The sequence below is a fragment of the Suillus subaureus genome, assembly GCF_016647635.1.
Source record: "Suillus subaureus strain MN1 chromosome Unknown BJ212scaffold_18, whole genome shotgun sequence".
In the NCBI taxonomy this organism is placed as follows: domain Eukaryota; kingdom Fungi; phylum Basidiomycota; class Agaricomycetes; order Boletales; family Suillaceae; genus Suillus; species Suillus subaureus.
Genome location: NW_024538574.1, coordinates 696958 through 723326, shown reverse-complemented (window position 1 = coordinate 723326; position 26369 = coordinate 696958). Strand labels below are relative to the sequence as shown.

Sequence of the window (26369 nt, the reverse complement as noted above, 5' to 3'; positions counted from 1 at the left end):
TATGTATCAGGGCTGCCATTTTCGCCCATCAAGTCCACGATAGCTGCAAAGTTTACTGCAAGGTTTCCGAACACTCTTCGTCTGATACAAGGACGTTCTGTGAACTGGACGACTATTCAGACTGTGATCAATGGGCACACTGGTCCGGTTTCGTCAGTCTCGTTCTCGTCCGATGGCACTCGCTTCGTGTCTGGTTCAGACGATTGCACTATCCGGCTGTGGGATGCAGCGACAGGGGAGCCATTGGGTGAGCCCCTCCAAGGGCATACTCATTGGGTTTCGTCAGTCTCGTTCTCCCCCGATGACACTCGCATCGTGTCTAGTTCTTCGGATTCCACTGTCCGACTGTGGGATGCAGCGACGGGGCTGCCATTGGGTGAGCCCTTCCGAGGGCACACTGATTCGGTTTACTCAGCCTCGTTCTCCCCTGATGGCACCCGCATCGTATCTGGTTCTTCGGACTCCACTGTCTGGATGTGGGATGCAGCGACGGGGCTGCCATTGGGTGAGCCCTTCCGAGGGCACACTGATTCGGTTTACTCGGTCTCGTTCTCCCCTGATGGCACTCGCATTGTGTCTGGTTCTTCGGATTCCAATGTCCGGCTGTGGGATGCAACAACAGGGGGGCCATTGGGTGAGCCCTTCCGAGGGCACGCTTATTCGGTTTACTCAGTCTCATTCTCCCCCGATGGCACTCGCATCGTATCTGGTTCTTCTGACTTCACTGTCCGGCTGTGGGATGCAGCGACGGGGGAGCCATTTGGTGAGCCCTTCCGGGGGCACACTAATTGGGTTTTCTCAGTCTCGTTCTCCCCCGATGGCACTCGCATCGTGTCTGGTTCACAGGATAAAACTGTCCGGCTGTGGAATGCAGCGACGGGACCGTCATTGGGTGAACCCTTCCAAGACACCTATTGGGCTTGGTCAGTCTCGTTCTCCCCCGATGGCACTCGCATCGTATCTAGTTCTTCGGATTCCACTGTCCGGCTGTGGGATGCAGCGACGGGGCTGCCATTGGGTGAGCCCTTCCGAGGGCACACTGGTCCAGTTTCGTCAGTCTCGTTCTCGTCCGATGGTACTTGCTTCGTGTCTGGTTCTTTGGATTCCACTGTCCGGCTGTGGGATGCAACGGCGGGGCTGCCATTAGGTGAGCCCTTCCGAGGGCACACTGATTCGGTCTGGTCAGTCTCATTCTCCCCTGATGGCACTCGCATCGTGTCTGGTTCTTCGGATTCCAATGTCCGACTGTGGGATGCAGTGACGGGGCTGCCATTGGGTGAGCCCTTCCGAGGGCACACTGATGTGGTTTGGTCAGTTTCGTTCTCCCTTGATGGCACTCGCATCGTGTCTGGTTCACAGGATAAAACTGTCCGGCTGTGGAATGCAGCGACGGGACTGTCATTGGGTGAGCCCTTCCGGGGGCACACTGATTGGGTTTTCTCAGTCTCGTTCTCCCCCGATGGCACTCGCATCGTGTCTGGTTCACAGGATAAAACTGTTAGGCTGTGGAATGCAGCGACGGGGCTGCCATTAGGTGAGCCCTTCCGAGGGCACACTGATTTGGTTCGGTCAGTCTCGTTCTCTCCCGATGGCACTCGCATCGTGTCTGCTTCACAGGATAAAACTGTCCGACTGTGGGATGCAGCGACGGGGCTGCCATCTGGTGAGCCCTTGCGAGGGCACACTGGTTTGGTTTGGTCAGTCTCTTTCTCCCCCGATGGCACTCGCATCGTATCTGGTTCACAGGATAAAACTATCCGGCTGTGGAATGCAGCGACAGCGCAGCAATTTCAGGAACACACTGAGATCCATTCCTCTGCATTCTCTTTGGATATAGGTCCCATCACACCTTGCAAACAGGAGACTGCCATGCACAGCAATAATTGTAACAATCACCCCATTTGCTTCGCATCAAACTTGAAGCATGCACTGCAAAACCCTACTGAGCTGCTCAAGGGCACCTCTCATCATGATCTTAATCCAACCCCTGTCTTGCCGAAAGATGGATGGATGGTAGGAGCCAATCGTCGGCTGCTTTTTTGGGTACCACTCGCTTCCCGAGAACGACCATTTTATTCTCCTGGGATTGCATCTGTGATACCCAGTGGGCAAGAAATTGATTTGAGTCGCATGGCTCATGGAGAACACTGGTCGAATTGCCGAGACGCGTGAGTTTCTCAGCCTTGACCATCCTTCGTAGTTACTAAATTATTTCTAGCCCTACTTCCCGATGATCCAATTGTAGCAATACTGAGTGTACAGTTTTGTTCTATGTCAATCCTATATCTGGCATCGAGTTTGAATTTCAGTGAAATGGCCCGCCGAAAACGAGACTGAGTATGACTCCAAATACTACTGCTAGTTTGTCAGAGCACACACTGAGGACTATGAATCAAGTGATTCGATGAAAACGTAGTTGCATGCTGGTCGCCCTTACAAAGCTGTCGTGCCAGTCAGTGATCAAAAAGACCATCGATCTTCGAGAATGTTATGGTAGCCCTAGCCTTCTTTCATGTGAAGCATTATCCTCCGATGATTCCCAGTGATTCAGTATCGCTGCTATCGCACGTGCGGGTTTTCCTACTAATACAATGTCCCTATCTGGTTCATGACATTGGGAAGAAAGTGTCTCCTAGCGCCTCGGTCGTGTATTACTAGTTAAATTTATATTTATGAGTGTTTCCAACAAGCCTTGCAATGCTAGTCTTGCCAGCTGTGGCCTCGCTGCTGAGGCTTAATACTTTGTAGTATTAATCAGTTAGTAGTATCAGGTAGCAGAGACTCGTAACCCGACTGTTACTGGTCTCGACACCAGCCGGGGATACTAAGACACTCACCGTGACTTATGATAGAAACAGTACTTATGGCCAGAGCACCACGACGCCATCCCCGAGCACAGAAGAGACGGTTTGGCGAATCGCGAAATAGAAGATGCTGGCATCACCATATATACACTAGTAGCATCTGTATGTAACTCAGGTCGTCGTTGTCGTAGATTTAATCCTTCTTCTTCAACATCCATCCTCGAACGTCTCAACCAATATAATGAAAATAACATGCAGACACTCACCAACTTACAAGCCAATTTCATCCCGGCCTCGGATATTATTGGTGCGCTGCAAAATATTGCAAGTATCAAGTCGTACCAAGAGTCACGGTTAGTTGTGCCATTAGGAGTAATAAGCAGTTACCAGTTGCTTCAGCTTGATCATTCACAAGCACTCGTGTGTATAGCAGCTGATCGTTTGTATGATGCCGATAGTGTGACCATGAGAAGATGCTAGACCTCGAAACCCCATACTCCCGGAAAAGCCTATTTCCCTAACACCAACCACCCTGACCTCAAAGGCGAGAGTATCAGTGCTATCGTCAACGAATGCAAGCAGCAGCTGGATGTAGTGTTGCACGATGCCTCAGCTCTGGAAACGGTCATGGTCGGCATCCAAAATCTTCATCAGTCACTCGTCGAACAGCAGGACAAGATCATCCAGTCCAGGCATTTGCACAAGGGATTCGTATCGGCTCTTTGGCGTTTGCCAACTGAAACCCTATCCTATATTTTTCACTAATGTCTCCCCGAACACGAATAATTGTCACCCGCATCAAAGCTGGCCTCCATGCTGCTGACCAGAATATGCTGACGATGGAGGGAAGTCGTTGTAGGAATGCCCAGTTTGTGATGCAGGTTGTCGACCACGTAGACTGGCACTGGCAGCTGGAAGCTTTTTGCTATGACTCGTGGCTCAAGAGATCACGAGGACGTCCGCTCTCATTAGCACTCGGGCGCTACCCATCGACCAACCTATTGCGAAGCTTTCTTCAGCCTTACATCAACCAACCAAACCGGGTCTCTCTTCCTATTTTTTTCCCAAGGAGAAACCCAACTCAACTTGAAATCTCGTTGGAAAACCTACCAGCACTTCAGGAGCTGGTCATAGCAGGGATGAGTCTTTACAGAGCAGCTTTTGTACGATCTATCTCAACACTTCTGTCCACTATGCGCGGTCTCAAGATCCTTGATGTGAGTCCGCCTTTCGAACTCGAGCACATAAATCCCGCGTGCGGCTACCTGATAAATGTCGAAATCACCATATATCTCGCGAATGGAGTCCTGCTCCTACTCCAATTATGTCCCAACCTCTCCTCGATCACGATCGACGTAACAAGTGAACCAAAAAACCCCTTAGAGCCCTTGCGCACGGTGACCGGAATCCGGACCTTATGCATCACCGATACTTATTATACCACACACCCAGACTCTTTGTCGGACTTGTTCAATGCTCTATCATTGTCCAATTTGCACGTTCTCGAAGCTCTCAGCGGTGCCAATGCAGTGCCTCATCAGTTGTTGGTGGCATTTTTGGCACGGTCAAAGTGTCCTTGGAGAGCCTGATGATCAGCGGTTGGGTGAGGATGACAGACGTAGAGCGAGCGGAATACGTTGCCCTCATTCCTTCCATTGACATTATAGAAGATCCTAGTCGCTGATCTTGTACAAGAGACTCGGTCATTACAGGTTTCTAGAAATGATGTGTTGGCCTGTGCAGTCAATCGTTGCGTATGTTTGTGCATCACGAGAAATTCTTTCTAGCATCGATGAAGCCATATTACGCATCACGCACTGGCACTTTATGTCACGGGCGCGAGTGGGCCTCTGATTGAATAGTTTTACAAACAAGGTGGAGCCCAACCGTCCAGCCTTTCGAGGCGACCACTAAAGAGAACTCCATCGACATCTAGATGACAAGTGAGTTTAGAATTGATGCTTCCCTGCTATCTTGTCAACTTTTACACTGCGTGAATCGTACATAACTGTGGCTGAGTCGTGCATTTGTGCAGCATGGTGTGAGTGCTCTCTGAGAACGTAGATCCCGCAATCAAGATGCTTAGAAGAAATAACTTTTGTGATTCAGAATCAGATAAACGAGATATATGTGGTCAATGGTGTTTTCCGGCGGTTGATTGGGATTCTCAGTGAGTGGGTTAGTAAGTGCCTCCGAGTTGGTGTACGTAGGCCGCGGGCAACTGCACGTGTGGCGAGAAGAAGTTGAATTTTCCGAGTCCCTTTTGAAATTCAACACGTTCCTCGGGATAAATCTCAAGATCTGGAAATTGGTGATGCAGTGCTTGGCATGGCTCAAAACATATGCTGGCCGCCGTGTCCTGCCGGAACCAGTACCGAAGAAGACTAGTAGATGACGACTACCAAGACTAGCTTAGGCCTAGGTTGTGCGCTAATATTGAACTATAAATTTAGCTTTCTGGTGTCAGTGCAATTGACTCGAGTAGAATCTATTTGAATTGCTCCTTGCCACAAAGGCTGGACATTGAGTAAAGATACATGTTAAGTCCTATACACGTGTACAAGGAACTGCGGCAGGCGATGAATCGATGATCGCTAATGACAGGGCGTTAATGAGTCACTGCAAAACCCGAGTTCAGCAGCCTAGCCCAATATATAAGGGATTGGTAAGGAACAGCTATGCCGTACTGGATTCGTCATAGCGGGAGCCGTCGTGAGAGGTGCGTTCTGATACAACAGCTTTATCCGCATTAGATCAAGGAACGGAAAGTAAACGTTAGTAAGTCATGTACGTACCACAATGATTGTGGGTGTGATTGTCTGGGGTACAGCGCCTACTAAGCAAGGACCTGTGACAGTAATAATGATCTGTCAATGAGGAAGGGGCGTGAGGTCCCAATCAGATGCAAGGATTAGGTTGGCAGCTTGGTACGATAAGTACAAGCAGAACATATCCCGAGACGAGACAATTGAAGCGGAACGAAGCAGGTCTAATGTCAGAATTCAGGTTAGTACTGCTGAGAGCTTCCGCGCTGAGCAAAAAGTACGACACTTTTCTGATTCCGAATAACTGAGACAACTACAGTACAAATATGCAAAACCGATAACTCGTCAACACAGTGATACAACTAGGAGCACATGATACCAGACACGCCACCACAAAACATGTCAGAAGTTTATGCCGTCATTACCGTCGTTATCATCCCAATCATCAAATCATGCCTTTTCATTCTCCAACGAAATCAGATCAGCAGTCTGACCTGATCCCGAATGGGGGTCCGCAGATTGACAGCGGGCCGGCGAGGGGCTGCGCCATCGCACAGGTCGGGCTGGAGGTGATCGAGAAACCCATGCTTCAGTTGCATTCGCAAGCAGCTCCTCCGCGACTTGCGAAGAAACATGCGTCAGCGGGACTGGGGCGTAAACCGGAGCGTCTACAAATGGTAGATCGAGGTCCGATGTGCAAGACGCTTTGCCTGCCACTGAACGGACTGGGAGGATATATATCCGCTCTAAATCCCCTTCGGCAACGCTAGCACACGAATAGTGAGGTGTATGCGACGGCAGACGGAAATCTTGATGGCGGATGAGAATGCTATAATAACTCGATAATGCTAACACGAAATGGAGCTGCAGTAACCAAGTCCTCAGCCTCGGGCCTTGCTAGCCACCATTAAAGCAAATTTACTCACGCGAATGACGGTGATGATAATCAAAACAACCATGAACGCGAACACTCCCCGTTCAAACCATGGTTCGCAGTTCTCCAAAGTCAGCCCCAAGTCGATGAAGTCCCGAAGTATGTCTGGCTGGCGTGATAACAACTCGCAAACATTAGAGCGGACTGTTGGTCGAAAGGCAGCATAAGAGCCTATGGCTGCAAATAGTGTGCCAAACACGAAATCTCCGACAATGTAGTCGCGATATATGCGCACGAATGATGCTTTTCCCTGGTGAGGAACACTTAATATTTTGGCAAGGAAGACAAAATTCAACGCACTCGGACAATACCTGCCAGACCAATGAAACAGATGGTTGATGCCACAGCAAAGTATGCGCACAGTAACGCCCATACGAGGCGTACTCCATCCTTACTGATAGAATACTCCGAGCTCTCCCATTCACTCTCTGGTTCCCATTTGAATGACCGCCAAACTCCAAGTAGCCGCGCTGCAACAACAAAGTTGAACACTGCACCAAAGAGCGAAACAACTAGAGATGTAGTCCTATGAGAATTGAAGAACATGTCAGTCGTTGGTCAAGAATGACGAAAAAATGCAGTCATCGATCTGGTGTCCGAGCCGGACTTTTATAAGCATGCGGCGTGGAGAGGGGCTGGGCGAGATCAAGCGGTGTCAGCACGAACCTTGTGACAAACAAGCGCGCCATCTATCCAAAAATTCTTGCTGGTCGGGCCTCAAATTGCAGGCAAGATGAAATATGTTGAAGCCGGTGGTTCAAGTGCAAGTGCAAGTTCCGCATTGTCACGGTAGTCCGAGAAAGAGCGTTAGCTCATGTATGACTAAGCCTGCAGTGGTAATCAGATCGGGAACTGTCAGAATTTCGGCTTCGTTCTTTATATAAAATTGTTCTTTTTTATCCGCCGCTGCCGCAGGATGTAGGCGTGTGAGTCACGCTGTCAGGCAGTCTTACACCTGGGTGGCTCTAGAATTTCAAAGTCACGGTAGGTTGTCTGTTAACCGCTGCGGCAATTTTAACGGTAGGATGTAGGCGTGCTGCGTGTATGAGCGAAGGTCTTGCTGCATCTGGGTGGGACTCGGGAGAGACAAAGCTCTAGAAAGTAGGTTATCTGTTAATGGTCAGTCTAGAGCGATTCTCAACTGATTTACACAACGATTTTGTGGCAGTGTCGACTTGAACCTGATATCGTTCTCATTCCAGGATCTCTTTCATTAATGAGCTGATTCGTTCAAATTCCCGTTTGAATCATTCTTTTATGTATAGTCTGCCTAGTCAGAATGGACATGTAGCCCAAGCAGGCGTGCGTTCCCCCCTCGCTTGGAAGCGGCCGAGATAAAGAATAGCTTTGGTACTTGTTTGATGCGTTTTGACACAATAGGACAAGGGAGTATGTACACGACTCCCTCCACGAGGTATCCATGAGTACTAAATGCGCAGTCAGGAACTCGATCGCAAACGTGATACTTGTTGTCTGATTACAATTTCTTCGTCGACTTCACCGGTCTTCTTAGTTGAAAATCATTGGTGGGTGCAATAATTGAGATGTTGTAATGCACGGTACTGATTATGAGTGCTGGTGATTTCCCTCAGTGGTATCGGGTATAATCCTTTCGCGATGGCAACGTCATTTCTTCGGCGCTTAAGCGCTGCATGCTTTGTCGTGTACAGATACTATACATCTGAATCACTAGGCATCATTTCTCTCCCTTTGGTGTGTAGTCGTAACAAATTGATTCGTCTTGACTATTTCCAACACGGACTTGCACCGTCTCTAGAACTTGTTCATCTGCCCCTATCTTTGATTGACTCGCACAGTCATTTGAACACCTTGCAGATTCGAAAGGCTCGGGCGTAATGTGACCCACAAGATCCTAATCTACCACCCCAATTCTAGCGAATAAGTGTGTATTGCGTATCAAAAACTTAGTATTGTTATGTTATCTCACTCGAGTCCCCCATTCCTGAGTGGCAAATCAAGGTTCGAAGCGGAGCGTGTATAACTAGAATCCCCAATCGATGAGCGGCCTTGCTGGAATGGGTTTTAAATCGCCCTTTCCTCTCTCAAACTTACCAACCCACATTTCATCCACATTCATCCACCCTTACAGACTCTGAGGTCATGTCCGACAGCGATACAGTTCCATTGCAGTACACTCAAAATGCCATTCCATCCGAGGGCGTGAATGTAGCAGAGGACGCCAAGGTCGGTAACGTGTGTTCACTGTAGAGTGCATTGGGATACTAAGTCTTCTTAATCGAATGAATCAGACAGCGTCAGAAGATAAACGCAGAAAGCTGAGGATCGTTACTTACAGCGTTTCAGATATGGTCTGTACTAAGTTGCTTGACTGCTCTGACTACTCGCTTACATGCAAACACAGGGATTGTGGTGCAAAAGTCTGGAGACCATATGATCCATCGTTCATCAAGCCTGTCCCTCAGCATGAGGATCTGAACAACTACTTTTATCTTGACATCCGATATCGAAATGAACAATGTGTGCATTAATTAACCACTATCACTGTAGGCCTGTATTGACGACTTCGTCCAGCACCCCCTGAACTAGTTGTGAGCAACTTCAGCAGAGTATTGAGTGATTTCCTTCGGTAAGATTATAATATCAGCTCTTACCTGGTCAATCTTAGCGTCGCCTTGGCAGCTACGCCATCGAGGGTAGTTTCTTCAAAAAAAACCCGAAGTATTTTCTTTTGGATTTTTTTTGCGAGAATAGATGACCTTCGGGCTGATCTTGCTGACGTCCGCGATGTTCTTGCTTCAAACTTGGCTGGTGGAGATTTCAAGCAAAAAGCGAATGGTATGGGTTACACAGACGCATTGGGCCGTATGTCTGGCCATCATAATATGATATCCCCTTTGACAATCTCATTCCTCGATGCAGCGCATAAAACCGAGGAAGACGCCCGGCGGTACTTCGAGGACGTGGCAGAGCATTTTGGCGTCCTATTAGGTATGATAGAGAAGGAATTCGAACCGACGTGAGCATATTTATATACTGTCTTCATATTTAAATTAACTGCGAGGTTACAGAACTCAAGAACTGGAGCTTCAACTCTCTTATGGACATATTGCTTTCGACTTGCTCAGATACTACTTTGAGCGGGATGTTAAGTACTATACTCTGCAGAAGGATGACTTGGTGAGTAATAATATATGATAGTAACTGTCTATTTAATCGTGCTGTAGACCGGATTTACGCTCAGTAACACGTGCTATAACAAAGACTCAACGTAAGTCGCGTTGTATACGAAGGATCGGGTTCTCATCACTCTCCTACAGATTTTTCCCCTTAATGGAGAGACAACGAGGTGGGACGGATACAAATACATCAACGAGAAAAAGACTTTCTCAATTCCAAAATACGATGTTTGTATTTATTGCGCTTGTAATTTATGAGAGCTCACGATAGTTCAGGGAACGGTGGAACTGTCAAAGCTGCCTTGCAAAATCATGACAGACGACATATGCACCAAGCTAACTGGTACAAGGCCCTACGCTTGTTGCCAGGTGCTACAGAAGTTCTGAACATCATTTTAGCCCGAGGGATTCTGTATAGATCATTTTCTGGTAGTTTCCATTATAAGTCTTGTATGTTCGACCCATTCTACGTTGCCGTCAGACTGATAATTGTCCTTAGATAAAGGGGTAATCTTCCTTCCCTCTCTTGTCTAGAATGGCAACGAGCTTATCGATCTGACCCCATAGAGTTGAATCGTCATCGATGAGTGTGCATCAGGGCTATACACGTAACCCGTATGAGATCATTGCTGTCGCTCATAGTTCATGTGCTAACATCGTCCTAGAGACGAGGAGATCCCTGACGTTCCCGAGGGGGAACACGTTCAACTTCCGGCTTTTGTGAATGGTTTCGAGCTCAAGAGCAAAGTAAGCTGAACTCTTTTAGCGTGGCTCGGCTGACTCACGACGTGCCACAGCAATGGAAATTATTCCACGTTGAAAATATTGATGACATCAGGTTTGACGAGAAAGCCTGGGACCACTTGGTTGTAGACGACGACGTTAAAGTAAGTAATGCTTTCTGTACATTGTTCGGTTGTCGCTGATGGTCAAGCAGAGCCTGATCAGGGGACTTGTCGATGTACTAATAATGTCAGCATGTCGCAGCATCTTATGTCGGATGTCATCACAGGTGAAGGTGGGGGTTTGGTAGGTTTTCCTGTGCAACTCAATGCTGTCAACCTGATGTTATTCTGTGTAAGATTGCGTTACTTCACGGGCCTCCTGGAACCGGAAATACGCTTACAGCTGAAGCTGTCGCTGAACACCTCCAGAGGCCTTTGTATATCGTCAGCTCCCCGGAATTGTCAACAGAGCGTTCACAGCTGGAATCTACGCTGTCGCGGATATTGAAAGTACGTGCCATAATGTACGACTGCCACTGATCTCATAAGAATGCTCTACCAGTTAGCTGCCACATGGGAGGCCGTAGTTCTTATTGACGAAGCTGACGTGTTCTTGGAACAGAGTCTGCATGATGTACGGTTTTGCAATCCATTAACCTCACGATACGTTTCTCATTTTATTGTAGTTGAAACGCAACGCACTGGTCTCCGTTGCATTAAGTCTTGAGTACCACCGCGGTGTGCTCTTCTTGACAACGAATCGCATTCAAACGTTTGACGACACCTTTCTTTCGAGGTTTCCCTATCGGTCCGTCCTCTATTTATATCACACCAGTTTGAAATAAATTCAATCTAAACAGCGATCAAATATCCTGAGTTAGATGCCTCGGCCCGGCTTACGATCTGGCAAAAGTTCTTTGAGCTTGCTGGGTGTCCATTGTGGGGCTCAGAGTCTAAAGAGTTCGTCGATGTCGATGGCAAAGAGCCACGCCGCTATGTTTCCCTCTCAGATTTGGAGGTATTGGCACCGTTCAATGGTCAGCATACCCTTGCCGCCCTGCCCATCAGAATTAAATATAGTTTCCAGGACGTACTATCAAGAACCTTGTCCGGACCGCCCAGACGTCAGCACTCTCTGCGTAAGCATTATTGGCCGTGTGTTTGCTTCCCTGTTACTCATGAGAATACACATAAAGGAACCGCTTTCCCTCGACCATATCAAGGTGGTTGTCCGCGCGCAAGAGAAAATTTTGACGGAGTTTACGCAAATCGGCTCTTAGTTAGCATCTTAGTGTCCTTATCGATCGCATCAGTCCAAGTATAGCCATATCAATATTGTAACACCACCAAATGTATCCCGCAAGTTTTTTTGGGCAGACAACTTCTGGTATGAGAGAGGAGCATCGAGAGCGTTAGCCAAGCCCCCATATACCCGCTTTCCTCACACCATCGACGAGAGCATCCACATTCCCCAGCATGCTCCCTAGTATTTCTTTCTTCTCATCAATAGTCCGCACAAGATCATGCCTGCTTGTGCGAGCCTCTGCATCCTCGCCACGGCCCGATGAGAAGGTCTTGCTGCTAATCGTCCCTCGAAAACGTGAAACAGAAGGCGTGGTAGGGATGGGTGTATCAGCGACTCCGAGACCTGGTCGGAACCCTCTGGGTTTCTTGGGACTCAGCGGTTCATAATCCACTTCCTTCCGTAGCATGAGCATTGAGCGGGACTGTAGTGGCGCCGGTATCTTTCTAGCGTTGGATGTTATCGAAGGTGGTGAGCTAGGAGGAGTGCGTGGGTCCGATGAAGTGAAAGTGGAGGTGGAATATGACTTCTTGATAGGCGAAGGTGTATGAATGCTTTCGAAGCTAGTTGTTGAAGTCGTCGATGAACCTGATGACATGGAGAAGAAAGAAGACGAAGAGGTTGATGAGTTCGATGACGATCTGGTAGAGGTACACGCAAAGGAGATGTTAGAGGCGCCAAATATCTTGTTTTCAGGAAGTAGAAGAGGTGAGCTAGGTCGGGTGGCAATGGGGGAGGAGGGTAGTGAGTGTGTTTCATCAGGCCATATGTGGATGGGAGTCTCATCCATCAAATAGAAGTAGAGAAACTCCAGGCATTTCATTCTGGATCCACATCAGTGATTGCATGGAAAATGGAACGGGCAACCCACCTGACTTCGCGTGGTGTTCCTGCTCGTTTGAGTATCTTTACCACTGCTTGAACCCCATTCACTTCCTCAAAAGAGCGTAGCGCTGGAGAAGAATCAACCAGAACGCACAGCAAAGTATCCAAGACAGCAGATGTCAAATGCATGAAGGGTGCAGGCTTTTCTGGTGGTTTGGAACTATTTCCCCCGGAAGAGGCATCGATGATTGGCGTGTGTCGAGAAGCAAGTAATAACTCGATCAAAATCTGCAATAGATGATGAGGTTTAGACATCTCAAAGACTTCACTAAACACAACCAACCTCAAGGGAAAACCGACGACCCAGAAAAGTCTTGCTTGATTTGTGGTGAAGAGAGACTCCTTGGATTATTGACAAACCTTGGCATAGCTGGGAGCACGAGATATTCATTTCAGTGTCGCGCTCTTCTGTGATTCAGTCAGCCACGATGTTGGGGAAGAAGGGCTGCATACTTACTGGTGGAGCTCTTGCTTGCGCACAGTTCTAGCTGAGGTGTCGTCCATTGTATCCAAGCCAGGATCCGCGATGGAACTATATATCCGATTTAGACAGGTGCGAAGTTGGGTGATTATTCCCCACCATTGGATTCGAAAGCGTCTTGAAGGTTCAAATACGTTTCTAATGTATCATCGTTGGAGGACTGCACACATGCAAGCGCAAGCTGCTGCTCAAGAACAGCTAGAGCTCGATTTCGCCTTCCAAACGATGAACGTGTTGAGGCCACCTGTAGTAGTAAACAGTCATAATTGACCGAATCCACCCCGAAGAACACCCCCGTTACTCACATCATCCAAAGCATCCTGCAGCGTCGTCTTCATCGAGCTCACTGTTGACGACATCGATGAAGAGATATGATTCCGTTGTTCTACATAGAACTTCCTCCGTTGATGAGCAATTGATGAGTTGTTGCGTTTATGGTTGCCAAATTTAACCGCGTCGCTGCCACGTGACTGGAACGTGACGCGGAATTCGGAGGAGCGCATTAACGACCGCGTGAAGCCTCTCACTGTGGGGTACAAGTAAATAACGAGCTCTACGCTTAGGTGCGCATTCCCAGACCTTCACAATCTTTGTTGTTGACCATCATGGCACCCATCCCAACAGTATGTGCAACATACTATATCTGTTCAGCTGGATCTATATGCTCACGTAGAGGCATTGCGACTGCAGCAATGGACGCGGCTCATTCGCTTTGTCGCCGCAGAGACTGCACAAATTCATATCGGACAACCGGTCGACTCCAGACTTGATGGTAAACCGCAGGCTCATTATATACTTCCTTGACTGCATGCTCATGTTGACGTACAGTTGGCCTTGCTGCATGGAACAAACAGACCATCAGAGCTTATGAGATCTCTGGGTCCATCCTTGACCCTGCCGCTCACGTTACGAGCAACATCTTGACAGTTGAAAAGCTTCTCTCTCCTCTCTCTCGCGAAGAGATGAAGGTCGTTCGGTGCTTGGGTCTCAACTACTCGGACCACGCAGTAAGTCCTGTTTAAATCGAGCCGTGTAGTATGATCTTGATAAAACCATAAACAGGCAGAGGCAAACATGGCTAAGCCTGCGTAAGTTGATGATATCCAATGTTTCCTGGATCTTATTCAATTGTAACTTATATAGCGCTCCCGTTTTGTTTTACAAGCCCCTGGCGTCGATGATCGGTCCCAATGCACCAATTTTCATTCCCAATGTTGCGCAACCTGTCGAAGAGCACCTCTCCGACTACGAGGTAGAGCTCACCATCGTCATCGGAAAGGCGGCCAAGAACGTCTCTGAGGCGGACGCTCTTGACTACGTCCTCGGGTACACTGGTGCCAATGATGTAATGACCTGCACTATGGTTCCGAGGCTGACTGATCTCATATCTGCGACAATAGGTGTCGTTCCGCAAGCACCAACTGACAACTTCCCAGTGGGGATTCTCCAAGGGGTTCGGTAAGTTATTTATATCGGACAATGTGAGATATGACTTCATACGATGAACTTGAACAGATAATACAACTCCCCTCGGCCCTGTCATTGTGTCGAACAATGCTATTTCTGACCCCCAAGACATTCCGCTGACTTGTACACTCAATGGAAAGGTTCTGCAGGACGGCAACAGCAGGTAATACTCATCCATGCCCTAGAGAGAGCGCATGCTGAAGTGATGATTGTTATTAGCGATCAAATCTTCGGTGTCCGGAAAACGGTATCTTTCCTCTCGCAGGGAACCACCCTCGAACCAGGGTCGGTTATCTTGACTGGAACACCTAAAGGAGTTGGTTTCGCGAGGAAGCCCGCCATTGTACTCAAGAACGGTGATGACTGCAGGGTATGGTTGGGAAACGGCATTGGCACACTCGTTAACCCTGTCATCGAGGAGGGCCGTCACCAGGCGAAGTTGTAAATTTGTAGCCACATATACCGTCTTTCTTATTCATATGCATCCTTTATTCTCGTGATTTGACAACAGCAGGTAATGGATATGATACATAGTTCTTGTGTACAAAAGTCTGTCATCTCAGATCCCACCAAAGGCAATGAGCTTCTGATTCAAGTACTCTTCAATACCGTGGCCTCCCTCCCTCCCTAAAATTCAACAGATTCAGCATTGGCCAAACGAGAAGACTAAAACCCACCAATGCCACTCTCTTTCACGCCACCGAAAGGAATAGTAGCATGACTGATCAACCCAGTGTTGGTGCCAACCATACCAACCTCAAGCGCTTCTGCAACTCTCCATACACGCCCAACATCTCGACTGAAGAAATATCCAGCAAGACCCACATCTGCGTCGTTTGCTAGGGCGACCACCTCTTCTTCTGTCTCAAACTTCGTCAGAGCTGCAACAGGCCCGAAAGTTTCTTCAACATTGAAAAGTGCCCCAGCAGGAACCTCAGAAAGGACGGTAGGCGTGAAGAAAGTTCCAGCGCCATCGACACGTTTACCGCCGACCAATACTTGGGCGCCACGAGAAACAGCATCTTCCACATGTCGCGTAACTTTCGAGATTGCTTTCTCATGAATGAGAGGGCCATGCGTCCTGGAAATGGGTGGGTAAATGACAGAGATTATCTGGTGCATTCTACCAACGTTGTTTCATCCAGGCCATTTCCGACTTTAAACGCAGTTACTTTCTCGGCGAGTTTAGAAGCAAAATCGGCGTAGACTGAAGACTGGACGTAGATACGGTTTGCACAGACGCAGGTCTGCCCTGAACCACGAAATTTACATGCGATTGCCCCTTAAAGAGACAGATCAGCTTGGAAAGGGTTCAGAAATCCTTCCTGCGCCGACCTTCAACAGCCTTGTCGATATCAGCGTCATCAAAGACAATGAAAGGTGCATTTCCGCCAGCTTCGATGGAAATTCTAAAGAGAATATTTATAAGCACGAAAGAGTATTTGGGTGGTGCTTACTTCTTGAGTGTGGAGGCAGCCATGCCATACAAGCTCTTAGCGACGGGTGTTGATCCGGTGAACGATACCTTCTTGACTGTTTTGCTTTCGCACATCTCGCGGCCGACCTCAATAACGTTCTTTTGAGTTGTAACAATGTTGATGACACCGTCTGGGACACCCGCGCGACGAGAGAGCTTTCGAATAGTAACAACGGTGAGAATACAAAGCTTGCAAGATTTATGAGAAAAGTCCTACCTCAGCTAGTGCAAGAGCTGAAAACGGTGTTTCAGGTGGAGGTTTTATGACTGCTGTACAGCCTGCTGCGAGTGCGGCACCTAATTTTCGCGTGATCATGGCAGAAGGGAAGTTCCACGGGGTCAAAATCGAGCTGATGCACTTGCTTAGATAAAGCATTGGAGGGACGCATAAAAGGTCTCACACAACACCGACAGGTTGCTTAATCACAACGTTCCGAATGTTGGTGAACGGCGAAGGTATGTGTTCTGGTAAAAAAGATCAACATATGAACTCTTTGAAACGAAGAAGACGTACCTCCATAGGTTCGAACAGCCTCCTCAGCTGATATAATGAAAATGAATGGAGGTTCGAGCCACCCGAGTTTGACGGAGAAACCTACCATACCACTGCGAATGACATGCAGTCACATGAGTCGATTGAATCGAAATTGACTTACCTCCATGAAGGATGCACTGTACGCATTCTCGCCCTTGTGTTCAAGGAATTAGCTTAATACTGGGGGATGTCTAGTAATGTTACCTTTGCCTCCGTAAAAGTCTTGCCATTCTCTAATGTCTGTCAAAGAGTGAGTAAAACGACGACTTGTTGAAGTAGGGCACGCACAATGATCCTGGCCAAGTCATCGTTGTGTTCTTGCATTAGACTATAGAACTTCATCAGAATGTCATGACGGTGCTGTTATGCAGAGTATTCGTCAGTATATGCCAGCAGAGAATGTATGATACCAACCTTGGCGGTAGTTTTGCCCCATGACGCAAAGGCTTTCCCGGCAGCCGCAATGGCAGACTTGGCCTCCTCAAGGCCCATCTCTGGAACAGTGCCGAGTTCCTCATCTGTCGCAGGGTCTATAATGTCTGAGTTAATTGGTCATATCCCACTTATAAGATAACATACTGGTAACAAGAATGGTTCCACCCTCCTTTGCGCTCACCCACTTCCCATCGATATATGATTGATATTTTATCAACGATGGATCCTGCAGACCCCACTAAAAGAGGCTCAGCAACTCCAAACAGCGCACCCGAGGTCATGTCTACTTACAACATTGGCGTTCGTGCTAGCCATTCTGTACCACAACCTGAGACCCGACCGACTGGACTGTTTAGCTGCAATCGGGGCTTTCACCAGTACTCTTAGTGCATGAGAGAATGACGGGGGTTGCGGAAACATCCTCCTTGTGAAACAAGCCGTTCGCGGATGCAGGAAAGCCGTCCGCGTTTAAGTTGGAGTCAGGTGATCGAGTGACCTCATGAATTCCGCAAGCAGTGAGAATTTCTCGGACAACGACTTGGAGGCGTGGCACGCTAGTGAGCTGAGTATAGTAGCGAAGCACGGACTCCAAAACTCAAACTCCCAGAGCAGTAAAATAATTGGTCTGTATAATATTGGAATCGAGCGTCTGATTTTATGCTGACTTGGAACAGCTAGAAACTCAGCTAGGACTCGCTACCCGACATATCACGATGGCAAACGAGCAATACATATCCAAAAAGACCGTTGCTGCATCCTATCGACCACGAAGTTCTGTATGTCACATCTACATAACCAAGCACCTCCGAAAATAAATGTACCTTTGACACATAACATCTACAGCTTATGTCCCCCGGCCTTCAGCGCGCACGCGCACCTTTCCGCCTCCGAAACGCCATGACCGGCCTCATACTCGCAGGCTTCGGCGTCGGCGTTTGGGCATACTCTATTAGCGCAGTGAAACAAGATGACTTCTCGGACGTTGATGAGGAGGCGCGGGCGCTGATGCGTGCTGGGCCAACGATCGTGGAGGAGGTCAAAGTTCCCGTGATGGACGAGGCAAAAGCCGTGGCAACACAGACTCCGAGCAGCGTGCCTGTGGAGGTTAAGGCAGCTACTGTGCCATCAATACACCGAGGTTTGCTTGTGCCCAGTCTTGAGAGGCATTTTCCCCGCTTGTTAGACCCATCACGGAAGACGCTCATTTGGGGTGCGCCTCCGGTAGACAATATTGGGAGGCTCCGCGATTCGGTATAGAAGTTTTGCAGGTCCTTGGATTTCTGTTTCCTCTACAGATAATGTCTCAGGTAAGTCATAAAGCTATCAAAATTCGAATACGCAATAATATAGATGAAACATTTCCACAAGGTACAAGGCGGTAAATCTAATAGTAGACCATTTAGCACATACATGTATGAACACTCTCGTTCGATCCAGCTCTTTTCATAAAACTGAATAGTACGAAAAGCTGAAATCAAGGAATCAAGACAATGGAATAGCGAATCACGTTCATGTTGACGTATTGACGCAACATCTCATGCACAACCTCTACACACTAGCGCAGGCCGACGATGCCACCAATAGAAGAGTAGATCTCCAGCCAGCGCAAGTCTGGAGAGACGGTGCTGAAAGCCTGTTGCAGAGACTGATCAAATTGAGCCCTTGACCAAACTACCCATCACTCACCCGCCTCAGTCACTGTTAGACTTCGATGCCCATCTTCTTCAAACCCTCCTTGGCGGCCTCATTTCGGGCGGCTTTCTTAGTCCCACCTTGTCCGCGACCGTAAACTTCCCCATCTACTTCGCACCTGACGATCCAAATTGGAGTCGTCTTTGTGCCTTCGCCAGTCCCGTCTGAGTAGATCCACTCAACTATCCTGTTGGCCTTCTGGAGCTGCTGATTGAATAACGCAAGATGGCCTATGGTCGTCGGGGTGGCGCCGGGGCGGTGATGAGGGGGCGATGGTGGGGGTGAGGACAGAACTAACTCGGGCGCGACAAGCTCAGTTATCGGAAGGGGCGGGAGACGATGCTGCTCCCGCACACGTTTATAAGCCTCAGTCGCGTAAGGTGTAAACAAGGCTTTCAACCAGGGCTGGACGCCCGGCAGATCCTGCTCGAGATAGAGCCCGCCCACGTAGGACTTGTCGGTAGAATTGTGTCAGCATTCATTCATTTGGGTATAAGGGTAACGTACTTCGAAGACATCGGCTGGGGACACTTCTTTCGATAAATTGACTTGTAAAGGGAAGCTGGAACTTACCTTGAATGTTGACAGAAGCGCGTAGGGTAATCGCCTGAGCAGGATGCAGACGCAGTCTTGCTGGTAGGTCGTACATGCGCGAGATGTCAGCAAGGGTTGAGTTGCCTACGACCAGAGCTCGGATTTTCTGAGGATGACGTAGTGGGCGAGCATGCTTATTGCTCATCGAGAAATGAAACATACCGTAGATGGCCCAACGCGCAAGTTGGGGTACATCTCCAAGAGGAGCTTCGTCACGACCAGACCTAACACAGTGTCCCCAAGATGCTCGTACCTGCAGAATAGATCAGTGTCAGCTCAATCGGTTGGGTGTGGCGTTTTGGACAGCAACGCAGCCTGAGTCAACATAAGAAAAACTTTGCTTACTTTTCATTATCTGGACTCGGGTCCTGTGGATGGTCCTCGAATACATGATTTGGGCGTCCATAATACGAGCGATGTGTAAACACCTGTGTCCGAATGCTCTCCTTGTTGATATCAGGGAGCGGTGGAAACGGCTGAGCCGCATTGAACACTGGATGGAGTATAGATGGCGGACTGTCAGACAGTAACATACGAATGTCATTAGGAACGCGAGAGCATATTCAGCCAGAAGCTGCTGGAACCCACATACTTAATGGACATCACTGCTGGCCGAGGGAGGGAGAGTTCGGAGAAGAAAGTGACGCAGATCTGCGAGCCAGCGCCTTCTGCCTATATAATTATACTCTGACTAGTGGATCGCGGCGTTTATCAGCGAGATCTATCAGTACCTGGCCTGCCGCGCCGGAACCAGTACTATGGGATATGAATAGGGCAGGGCCGGCCACTGCGTGATAGGTTTAGGCGTACTACTGTTATTAGCTTAATGCCTCTAGTAATCTATTACTTAGTGCTGTCGTTAGTAGGCGCCTTCACCGTGGCGTAAAGCATAGGGCACTAACATGATATTTATGACAGCGAAGATCAAGACTTGACATTTGTGGGATTCCCCTTCAACCTTGAAGGAAAGTAGTCAATAACGTACCTTCTAGAAATATAGCTGAGAGATAGAAGTCAGTATACTGTAATTCCAAGACTATCGAAGCCTTTATTTTGCCTGGATTCGTCAAATACCCTGAACTTCAAAGAGAAATAGATTTACACACCGATCTCGTCACAAGATAACGAAAGTTACACGGCCAAGAGAGATTCTCAAACCCTTAGACCAGTGCTTAAACGGAAAAATGGACAGTGATACATATTCTCAGCATCATGGTTACACCATTAAATTAATTTACGCAGGAGGAGTGGCTACCTCTGAAGCAATTGTTACTTCTTCTCCTGGTATGCGTTGCTCCTCGGGCTAATATTATTATATCAGTAAAACGTCCCATATCACCCGCAATCAACGAACCTTTGCCCTCAACTTCATCTCAAAAAAGTTCTTATGGAGACCACATTCAGTCTTCCCCTCCTTGTCTGCCCATCTCCCAGCGCGCTCGCCAGTATCGCCCTCACGACTGGGCTGCGTGCTATGCCAGTCACCGACACTGCGATACCCCTGATCGAGCAGTTGATTCCTCGGAACATTGTTCTCGCGGATGTACGCATCAACCTGCGCAAAAGACCATGCAAAGAGTGGATTTAGCTTAAGGAGCCCCGTTTCATCGACCTCAAGCGGCTGGAGGGAAGCACGATCGCCGCCCTGAGATCTACGTCGGCCCGTGATGACGCTGCGCACCCCAAGCTCCTGGTACGCGCGTTGGGCGGGCTCAACCTACATGCAATCCAGCTCAGCTATCTATTGAAAAGTCGGAATGAACAACATACCTTGACCGCAAAATCGTATGTGTCTTCGTCTTTCTCCCACGATTCTTCGCCGTGTTTCTTTTCAAAGTCTCGAATTGTTTTGCATCCCTCGGGCTTGTACACCTTTATATCGACAGCATAACGTTCCCGCACCTGCTGCACGAGCTCGTATGTTTCCGCAAAGTGGTACAGCGTATCCAGAAAAATAAGTTTCGGGATCGGATGTCCGGACTTGGAGAGCATATCGAGGGCGACGAGCCCAGTGAGTCCGAAAGCTGTTGTCTGGTAGAGCGCGGGTAGGTGTATAAGTGCCCATGCGAGTATGTCTTGTGGAGAAAGTTGCGAGAGGTGGGCGTTGATAGCCTCAAGCGTTTCTTCGCTCGGCGGCAGCTCAAGTGGAGTGCGGAATTGGTCGGTCATTGCGATAATAGAAAGCCAATGCGTTACGAACAAAGAATAAAACTGTGATCAGATAGACCAGCAGACATGGTATATATTTGAGATGGTCCACATGGATGATGGCGTAGTAATTGCAACACCGATTAGCAAGACCCTGCACGAGAGCTACGTTTCCAACTAAGGGAAAAGCTGATTAACCATTAGGAAATCGATCATTGGTTGCTTCATTCACCTGCTCATTGCTCCCTATGGCGCCAACTCAAACAGCAGCACCAGTCGCAGTGCCCGCTCCAGCACCAATAGTGGTCTCGAAGAAACCTTCAGATGGCACCAATCGTGACTACAAGTACACGCAGGAGATATCTCAGATGGTACGTCATTGCTATTATGTACTTGTCACACTTAGCATGAACGACGGAATGTTTGTAGATGTTCGTCTTTGGCGAGATCCAAGACCCAAATCCAGAGACTGTAAACCTTGTCGAGGATATCGTGCGCAGTCAGCTCATCGAACTCGTGAGTGATTTATGCTTTAACGATGAGATTTACCTGTGATGTTATGCTACTCTAGATCTTGCAAGCCCGCCTCCACGCGAATCGGCGTGGTGTGCGCTATATTACCGCAGAGGACCTCATCTTCCTCATTCGCCACGACCGCGGTAAGGTCAACCGTCTCCGGACATATCTCTCTTGGAAGGATGTTCGTAAGCATGCCAAAGACTCGGGCGGTGATGGAGGTGGCGGCGTTGAGGTTGAGACTCTCGAGGATGGAGCTGACGGTCTGTATTTCACCAAAATACGTCTACTGGTCTACTGACACCTGTATAGATAAACTAACGACGAAGGCACAAAAGATTACTATCAAGCTTCCTTGGGAGATTTCGACGATCTACAGCGAGGTGCTCCGTCAGTCTGGACACCAATCTGACGACGAAGAGGACGAGGACGATATCGAGGCCCATGAAGCAAGCATACAGCGCCTCAAAGAAGCCGATGATGCCACACGACAGATGACGAGGGAAGAGTATCAACATTATTCAGATTGCAGACAAGCGTCATTTACGTATCGAAAAGGTGAAGTCGTTTCATGAGTTGGGCAGAATCTTGCTGACGCGACGGACGACTAGCCAAGCGCTTTCGCGACTTTCTCAACCTTCCCCCACACCTGGACCTCAAAGCCAACGACGATACCGTCGACATCGTCGGGTTTCTCGCATTCGAAATGGTGCGCTCCCTTACACTCGCAGGCCTCGATGTGAAAAAGTCCCTCGAAGAATCATATTTACGAGACGACTACCTTGGTATCTCGCCCATCCTTGGCAAGCGCAAGTCGCACCACTCACACAGGCGAGGGGAACAACGGGAGAAACATGCGAGGAGAGAGGAGGAAGAGGAGGAGGAAGCACCGCTACCTACGAGTTCACTATTTTTACCTCCGCCAGAAGCAAGGACGGCTCTGCGGCCTGAGCACATCCAGGATGCATTTGCGCGGATGCAGGGGGACTGGTCGCACCATCGCAGCGCGGGGATGCGGAATTGGCGTGGTGGGCTCGTGCGTACGAGAGTCAGTCTTATTTAGACTTGCTCGTATGGTTTGAGTTGTTTGATTTGAGAGCCTTTACATTTGTATCTTTGCGGACTGATAATACTCACCATTATAGCAGATACCCCATGAGCACGAATTGTACTAGTAGCGTAGATGTTCCAGGACAATACTTGTCTCGACAAGCATTTTCTTCTATCCAAAGATATGAAATTGGCCTTGTGGGTCTCTATGTATCTTAGAGCGCACAATTCTAGGGTATTAATGTTTTGCCTGGGTCTGACCCAATTTTATTCCCGCGTCAAGTTGAAGATCCCTTTCTCCCGAGTCGTAGAATTGGTAAAAGTGAGTTCGATACAGAGGCTGTGCAGTGTTGACGTTCTCGAGGCATTAAGAACGTAATAAGCGATCGAGGGAATAATGCGTAACTCGGAAAAGTCCAGGAAGGACGCGCCCTCGACTTGGCTAGTGCTCATGCCTGTGACACTGCTTAGTCGATCTCCGTACAAGTGATTGGGATGGCTTTCGTTGTGCTCATGTATACACTATTTCAGAAATATTGAAGCTGGTTCCATGATAAACGATCCTAAAGTTTCCCTAGCGCTCGCACCACCCACGTTCCTGCAATGCCCCATAAGTACATCAACTTGCGCTGCCTTGAGGCTCCTGGACGTCAAGGCTGTTCGGCTGCTTGTCATTTAAATTGTGGTTCTACCGAGTTATACTCTCCCCTCCATCTAATCCAACTTCCATCCATTTCCCTCCGGCTGATCCCAATCTTTGACTGTTCGCAATGAGCGAAGACTACAGGCCGGAACCTCCAGTGGCCTCCCCTCGAGCAACTCCCGGTGATAGCTCGGTATGTGCCCTCGTGAGATCACTGTCGATGAGCGCCAAACGCATCCTTCATCCAGAACCAGCCCCGTGGCAGATTCTGTCAGACCCTCCGGAAATTTAAGAAGAATGTAATTAAAAAAGTCTCTGTACGTCGACCTGAACGCTAGGGGAACTGGAATATTGCTCATATTGTCCAGAAGCCCTTCAAGCGTTCCCGCCACCAAACCCCTGCTGTCCAGAACGCAGAGCATGAAAGTGCTTCATCGCATCAGAATATCGAGGTAAGTAGTCATCATTTTGATCCTGAACTTGTCTGAGGTACACCAAGGATGCGTCGCGCCTGAATCCTTCCGATAGCGACAAGCCCGCCACATCTGGGAATCCCAGTGACTCTGTGACCCAAGGGGCGTCTGGAGAACCTGCGTCGAAGGTATTTACGTCAAATAATATGGTTTTCATCTCTAAATTCTGGTTGTCGTGCAGGTTCAGGTTACTTCGTCTGGCGCGGGGGAAGGTCCTGATCCCCAATCAGTTGATGCTGCACTTCAAGCTGCCAGTGAGGGTATGGAAGGTATGAGACTACTCGGGAAACGTGTAAAGTCTGCGGCATCCGCAGCCAAGGATAGCCCAAAATATCCCGACGCCGCAGACAATTTTCAGGCCACATATCTTCAACCACTCAAAATTTTCGACACCGTCATTGCGGAACTTGCGGATGTATGGGCCATTCTCTTATGTTGGAAGCGAGCTGATCAAGTTGCATAGGTACATCCTTATGCAAAGATGGTGCTGGGTCTGCTGTCCGCTGCAGCCAAAGTACGTGTAGTGTCGCCTCCCGCTCAGCAGTTGTTGACTCTATGCAGATTATCCTCGCTCAAGCAACCCGCGACCAATCGGTGCAATCTCTTCTCGAGAAATTAGGAGAAGTTTACCGCTTCATGTCACAAGAGGACACTCTTAGCCAGATCTCATCCCAGCGGAATATCGCTGGACGGATCGCCCAGCAGACTCTAGAGTGTGCGCGCTTCATCAGGGACTACTCGAAGAAAAAGAACTTTTGTAAGTGATCGAGTAATTGTGCTCCGCATACTGTGAATCTTATACCACTGTCACAGTGAAGAGACTTGTAGAAAATGTTGTCTCGGGGACGGATGATCTGATCACACAGTACAACAATACTTTGGAAAGGCTTATGCAACAATTTCGGGATCAAGCTCTTCGGGACATAGCCGATCTTGTCCGGTATACGAGTAAGGATCTGGATGCTCTCCTGACTTTCCATCTATTCATACCACTTCAGGTGACGAACTGGGTGAGAAAGTGGATCTCAGCGGTATGCCTTACGCAGCGGGCGCGGGACTAAATACCAGGAAACAATGCCTACCAGGGACACGCACGGAGATTCTCTCCCAGATCGCTGAATGGATCAACGACAGTAGTGATACTGCTCAGCGTGTGCTGTGGCTATCTGGCCCTGCGGGCACGGGCAAATCAGCCATAGCTCACACAATAGCTAACTGGTTTAACAACTCGGGAGGGCTCGGTTCGTGTTTCTGCTTCGACCGGGATCTTAAATCCGAGGAGCGTCATAAAAAAATCTTCTCCACGATCGCTCGCGACCTCGCGGACCGTGATCCGGAGATCAAACGGGCATTGGCGAATGCAGTCGAAAATGCAAATGCGCTGAAGAACACGGCAGATATCACGCAGCAGTGGCAGAAGCTTGTTATGGAACCGCTGAAGAAGTTTTCACGGTCGACGGTGGGGCCTGTGTTGATCGTCATCGAAGCGCTGGATGAATGCGGCGCAGTCGAGACACGGCATGACCTCCTCCACATACTTGCTGGTACACTGGACGGCGAAAGTCCTCAAGTCACCGAACTCCCATCCAACTTTCGGATTCTCGTCACGTCTCGCCCGCTTCAAGATATCAATTCTGAATTTCAGGATGCTCCACACATTCGACGGGAATCCATGGACGACATTCCAGAAGAAGTCTCGAAGAGAGACATCCGTACTTTTGTGTCTCACCAGCTGAAAAAGGTAACCGGTCTTGGGGACAAAGAGTTCGCGGTCCTCGCTGACAAAGTTGATGGACTATTCGAGTGGGCACGTCTTGCATGCGAATACATTCAAAAATCCTCTGGTTACTCACGCCCAATCGAACGCTTCAATGCTGTCGTGTCCCACAATTACGGAGAGCGGAAAAAACTGTTGCATGGCATGTATAGGTTCATTTTAGGGGAAAACATGGGGGAGGACAGCACAGGAATCGAGTATCAGCGAGCGCTAGCAAGGTTTCATTCCGTGATGGGACAAATACTTGGCTCAGCCGAACCCCTCTCTTTAGATGCCCTGAATGCCATGCGGCGCCATTTTCCAGACCAAAGTGAGCGTTACGAGGTGGAACTCGTGGTAGCAGATATGGGATCCCTGCTAAGCGGCACCACCAACCCATCTAGTCTCATCCGACCTCTTCACGCATCCTTCCGCGAATTTCTGACAGATGAATCATCTAGCGGAGACTTTTTCGTGGAGATGTCGAACTCGCAACGGAATCTTGCTTTTGCGTCACTTCGAGTGATG

General features: G+C 48.7%; 12 protein-coding genes across 12 annotated transcripts; 7 read left to right on the top strand and 5 right to left on the bottom strand.

Moving 5' to 3' along the window:
• The first annotated feature begins 1635 nt into the window (after nt 1–1635).
• BJ212DRAFT_1358512 (uncharacterized protein) lies at nt 1636–2384 on the top strand. The gene is made up of 2 exons (XM_041335816.1): nt 1636–2168; nt 2219–2384. The coding sequence occupies exons 1-2, from the start codon at nt 1870–1872 to the stop codon at nt 2232–2234; spliced, it is 315 nt and encodes a 104-aa protein (XP_041192692.1). The 5' UTR covers nt 1636–1869; the 3' UTR covers nt 2235–2384.
• Nucleotides 2385–3056: 672 nt separating this feature from the next.
• Nucleotides 3057–3569, top strand: BJ212DRAFT_1300199 (uncharacterized protein; the record flags this gene model as incomplete). The annotated part of the gene is made up of 2 exons (XM_041332961.1): nt 3057–3224; nt 3285–3569. The coding sequence occupies 2 exons, from the start codon at nt 3057–3059 to the stop codon at nt 3567–3569; spliced, it is 453 nt and encodes a 150-aa protein (XP_041192691.1).
• Nucleotides 3569–4393, top strand: BJ212DRAFT_1481515 (uncharacterized protein; the record flags this gene model as incomplete). The annotated part of the gene is made up of 1 exon (XM_041340268.1): nt 3569–4393. The coding sequence occupies one exon, from the start codon at nt 3569–3571 to the stop codon at nt 4391–4393; it is 825 nt and encodes a 274-aa protein (XP_041192690.1).
• Nucleotides 4394–6019: 1626 nt separating this feature from the next.
• Nucleotides 6020–7049, bottom strand: BJ212DRAFT_1481514 (uncharacterized protein; the record flags this gene model as incomplete). The annotated part of the gene is made up of 3 exons (XM_041340267.1): nt 6020–6433; nt 6496–6753; nt 6804–7049. The coding sequence occupies 3 exons, from the start codon at nt 7047–7049 to the stop codon at nt 6020–6022; spliced, it is 918 nt and encodes a 305-aa protein (XP_041192689.1).
• A 1575-nt stretch (nt 7050–8624) lies between these two features.
• BJ212DRAFT_1481513 (uncharacterized protein) lies at nt 8625–11529 on the top strand (the record flags this gene model as incomplete). Its single annotated transcript, XM_041340266.1, has 16 exons — nt 8625–8708; nt 8774–9002; nt 9057–9111; nt 9151–9347; nt 9405–9501; nt 9554–9662; nt 9710–9753; nt 10327–10408; nt 10459–10548; nt 10610–10690; nt 10744–10896; nt 10949–11020; nt 11073–11124; nt 11183–11194; nt 11247–11423; nt 11474–11529. The coding sequence occupies 16 exons, from the start codon at nt 8625–8627 to the stop codon at nt 11527–11529; spliced, it is 1590 nt and encodes a 529-aa protein (XP_041192688.1).
• Nucleotides 11530–11798: 269 nt separating this feature from the next.
• BJ212DRAFT_1481512 (cell division control protein 14, SIN component-domain-containing protein) lies at nt 11799–13414 on the bottom strand (the record flags this gene model as incomplete). Its single annotated transcript, XM_041340265.1, has 6 exons — nt 11799–12513; nt 12561–12802; nt 12858–12982; nt 13032–13106; nt 13155–13299; nt 13361–13414. 6 exons carry the CDS (start codon nt 13412–13414, stop codon nt 11799–11801), a joined length of 1356 nt encoding a protein of 451 aa, XP_041192687.1.
• Nucleotides 13415–13573: 159 nt separating this feature from the next.
• Nucleotides 13574–15152, top strand: BJ212DRAFT_241168 (uncharacterized protein). The gene is made up of 8 exons (XM_041342729.1): nt 13574–13678; nt 13746–13827; nt 13884–14062; nt 14118–14143; nt 14199–14400; nt 14456–14513; nt 14571–14685; nt 14742–15152. The coding sequence occupies exons 1-8, from the start codon at nt 13661–13663 to the stop codon at nt 14965–14967; spliced, it is 906 nt and encodes a 301-aa protein (XP_041192686.1). The 5' UTR covers nt 13574–13660; the 3' UTR covers nt 14968–15152.
• On the bottom strand, nt 15082–17284 carry BJ212DRAFT_1481510 (Aldehyde/histidinol dehydrogenase; the record flags this gene model as incomplete). Its single annotated transcript, XM_041340264.1, has 15 exons — nt 15082–15149; nt 15200–15603; nt 15654–15804; nt 15858–15931; nt 15980–16155; nt 16217–16349; nt 16401–16464; nt 16514–16540; nt 16599–16605; nt 16656–16688; nt 16739–16774; nt 16823–16894; nt 16949–17064; nt 17114–17207; nt 17261–17284. The coding sequence occupies 15 exons, from the start codon at nt 17282–17284 to the stop codon at nt 15082–15084; spliced, it is 1479 nt and encodes a 492-aa protein (XP_041192685.1).
• Nucleotides 17285–17468: 184 nt separating this feature from the next.
• BJ212DRAFT_1481509 (uncharacterized protein) lies at nt 17469–18226 on the top strand (the record flags this gene model as incomplete). Its single annotated transcript, XM_041340263.1, has 3 exons — nt 17469–17592; nt 17648–17745; nt 17813–18226. The coding sequence occupies 3 exons, from the start codon at nt 17469–17471 to the stop codon at nt 18224–18226; spliced, it is 636 nt and encodes a 211-aa protein (XP_041192684.1).
• A 182-nt stretch (nt 18227–18408) lies between these two features.
• On the bottom strand, nt 18409–20101 carry BJ212DRAFT_1358464 (ribonuclease III domain-containing protein). Its single transcript, XM_041335815.1, has 7 exons — nt 19848–20101; nt 19601–19771; nt 19418–19508; nt 19235–19361; nt 19169–19182; nt 18656–19114; nt 18409–18602 (listed from the first exon to the last, which is right to left on the bottom strand). Exons 1-6 carry the CDS (start codon nt 19856–19858, stop codon nt 18671–18673), a joined length of 858 nt encoding a protein of 285 aa, XP_041192683.1. The 5' UTR covers nt 19859–20101; the 3' UTR covers nt 18409–18602; nt 18656–18670.
• Nucleotides 20102–20489: 388 nt separating this feature from the next.
• Nucleotides 20490–21424, bottom strand: BJ212DRAFT_1300191 (Phosphoadenosine phosphosulfate reductase family-domain-containing protein; the record flags this gene model as incomplete). Its single annotated transcript, XM_041332960.1, has 3 exons — nt 20490–20558; nt 20610–20972; nt 21026–21424. 3 exons carry the CDS (start codon nt 21422–21424, stop codon nt 20490–20492), a joined length of 831 nt encoding a protein of 276 aa, XP_041192682.1.
• Nucleotides 21425–21612: 188 nt separating this feature from the next.
• On the top strand, nt 21613–23056 carry BJ212DRAFT_1358459 (transcription initiation factor IID, 18kD subunit-domain-containing protein). Its single transcript, XM_041335814.1, has 5 exons — nt 21613–21774; nt 21833–21919; nt 21975–22182; nt 22232–22477; nt 22531–23056. The coding sequence occupies exons 1-5, from the start codon at nt 21652–21654 to the stop codon at nt 22980–22982; spliced, it is 1116 nt and encodes a 371-aa protein (XP_041192681.1). The 5' UTR covers nt 21613–21651; the 3' UTR covers nt 22983–23056.
• The last annotated feature ends 3313 nt before the right edge of the window (nt 23057–26369 follow it).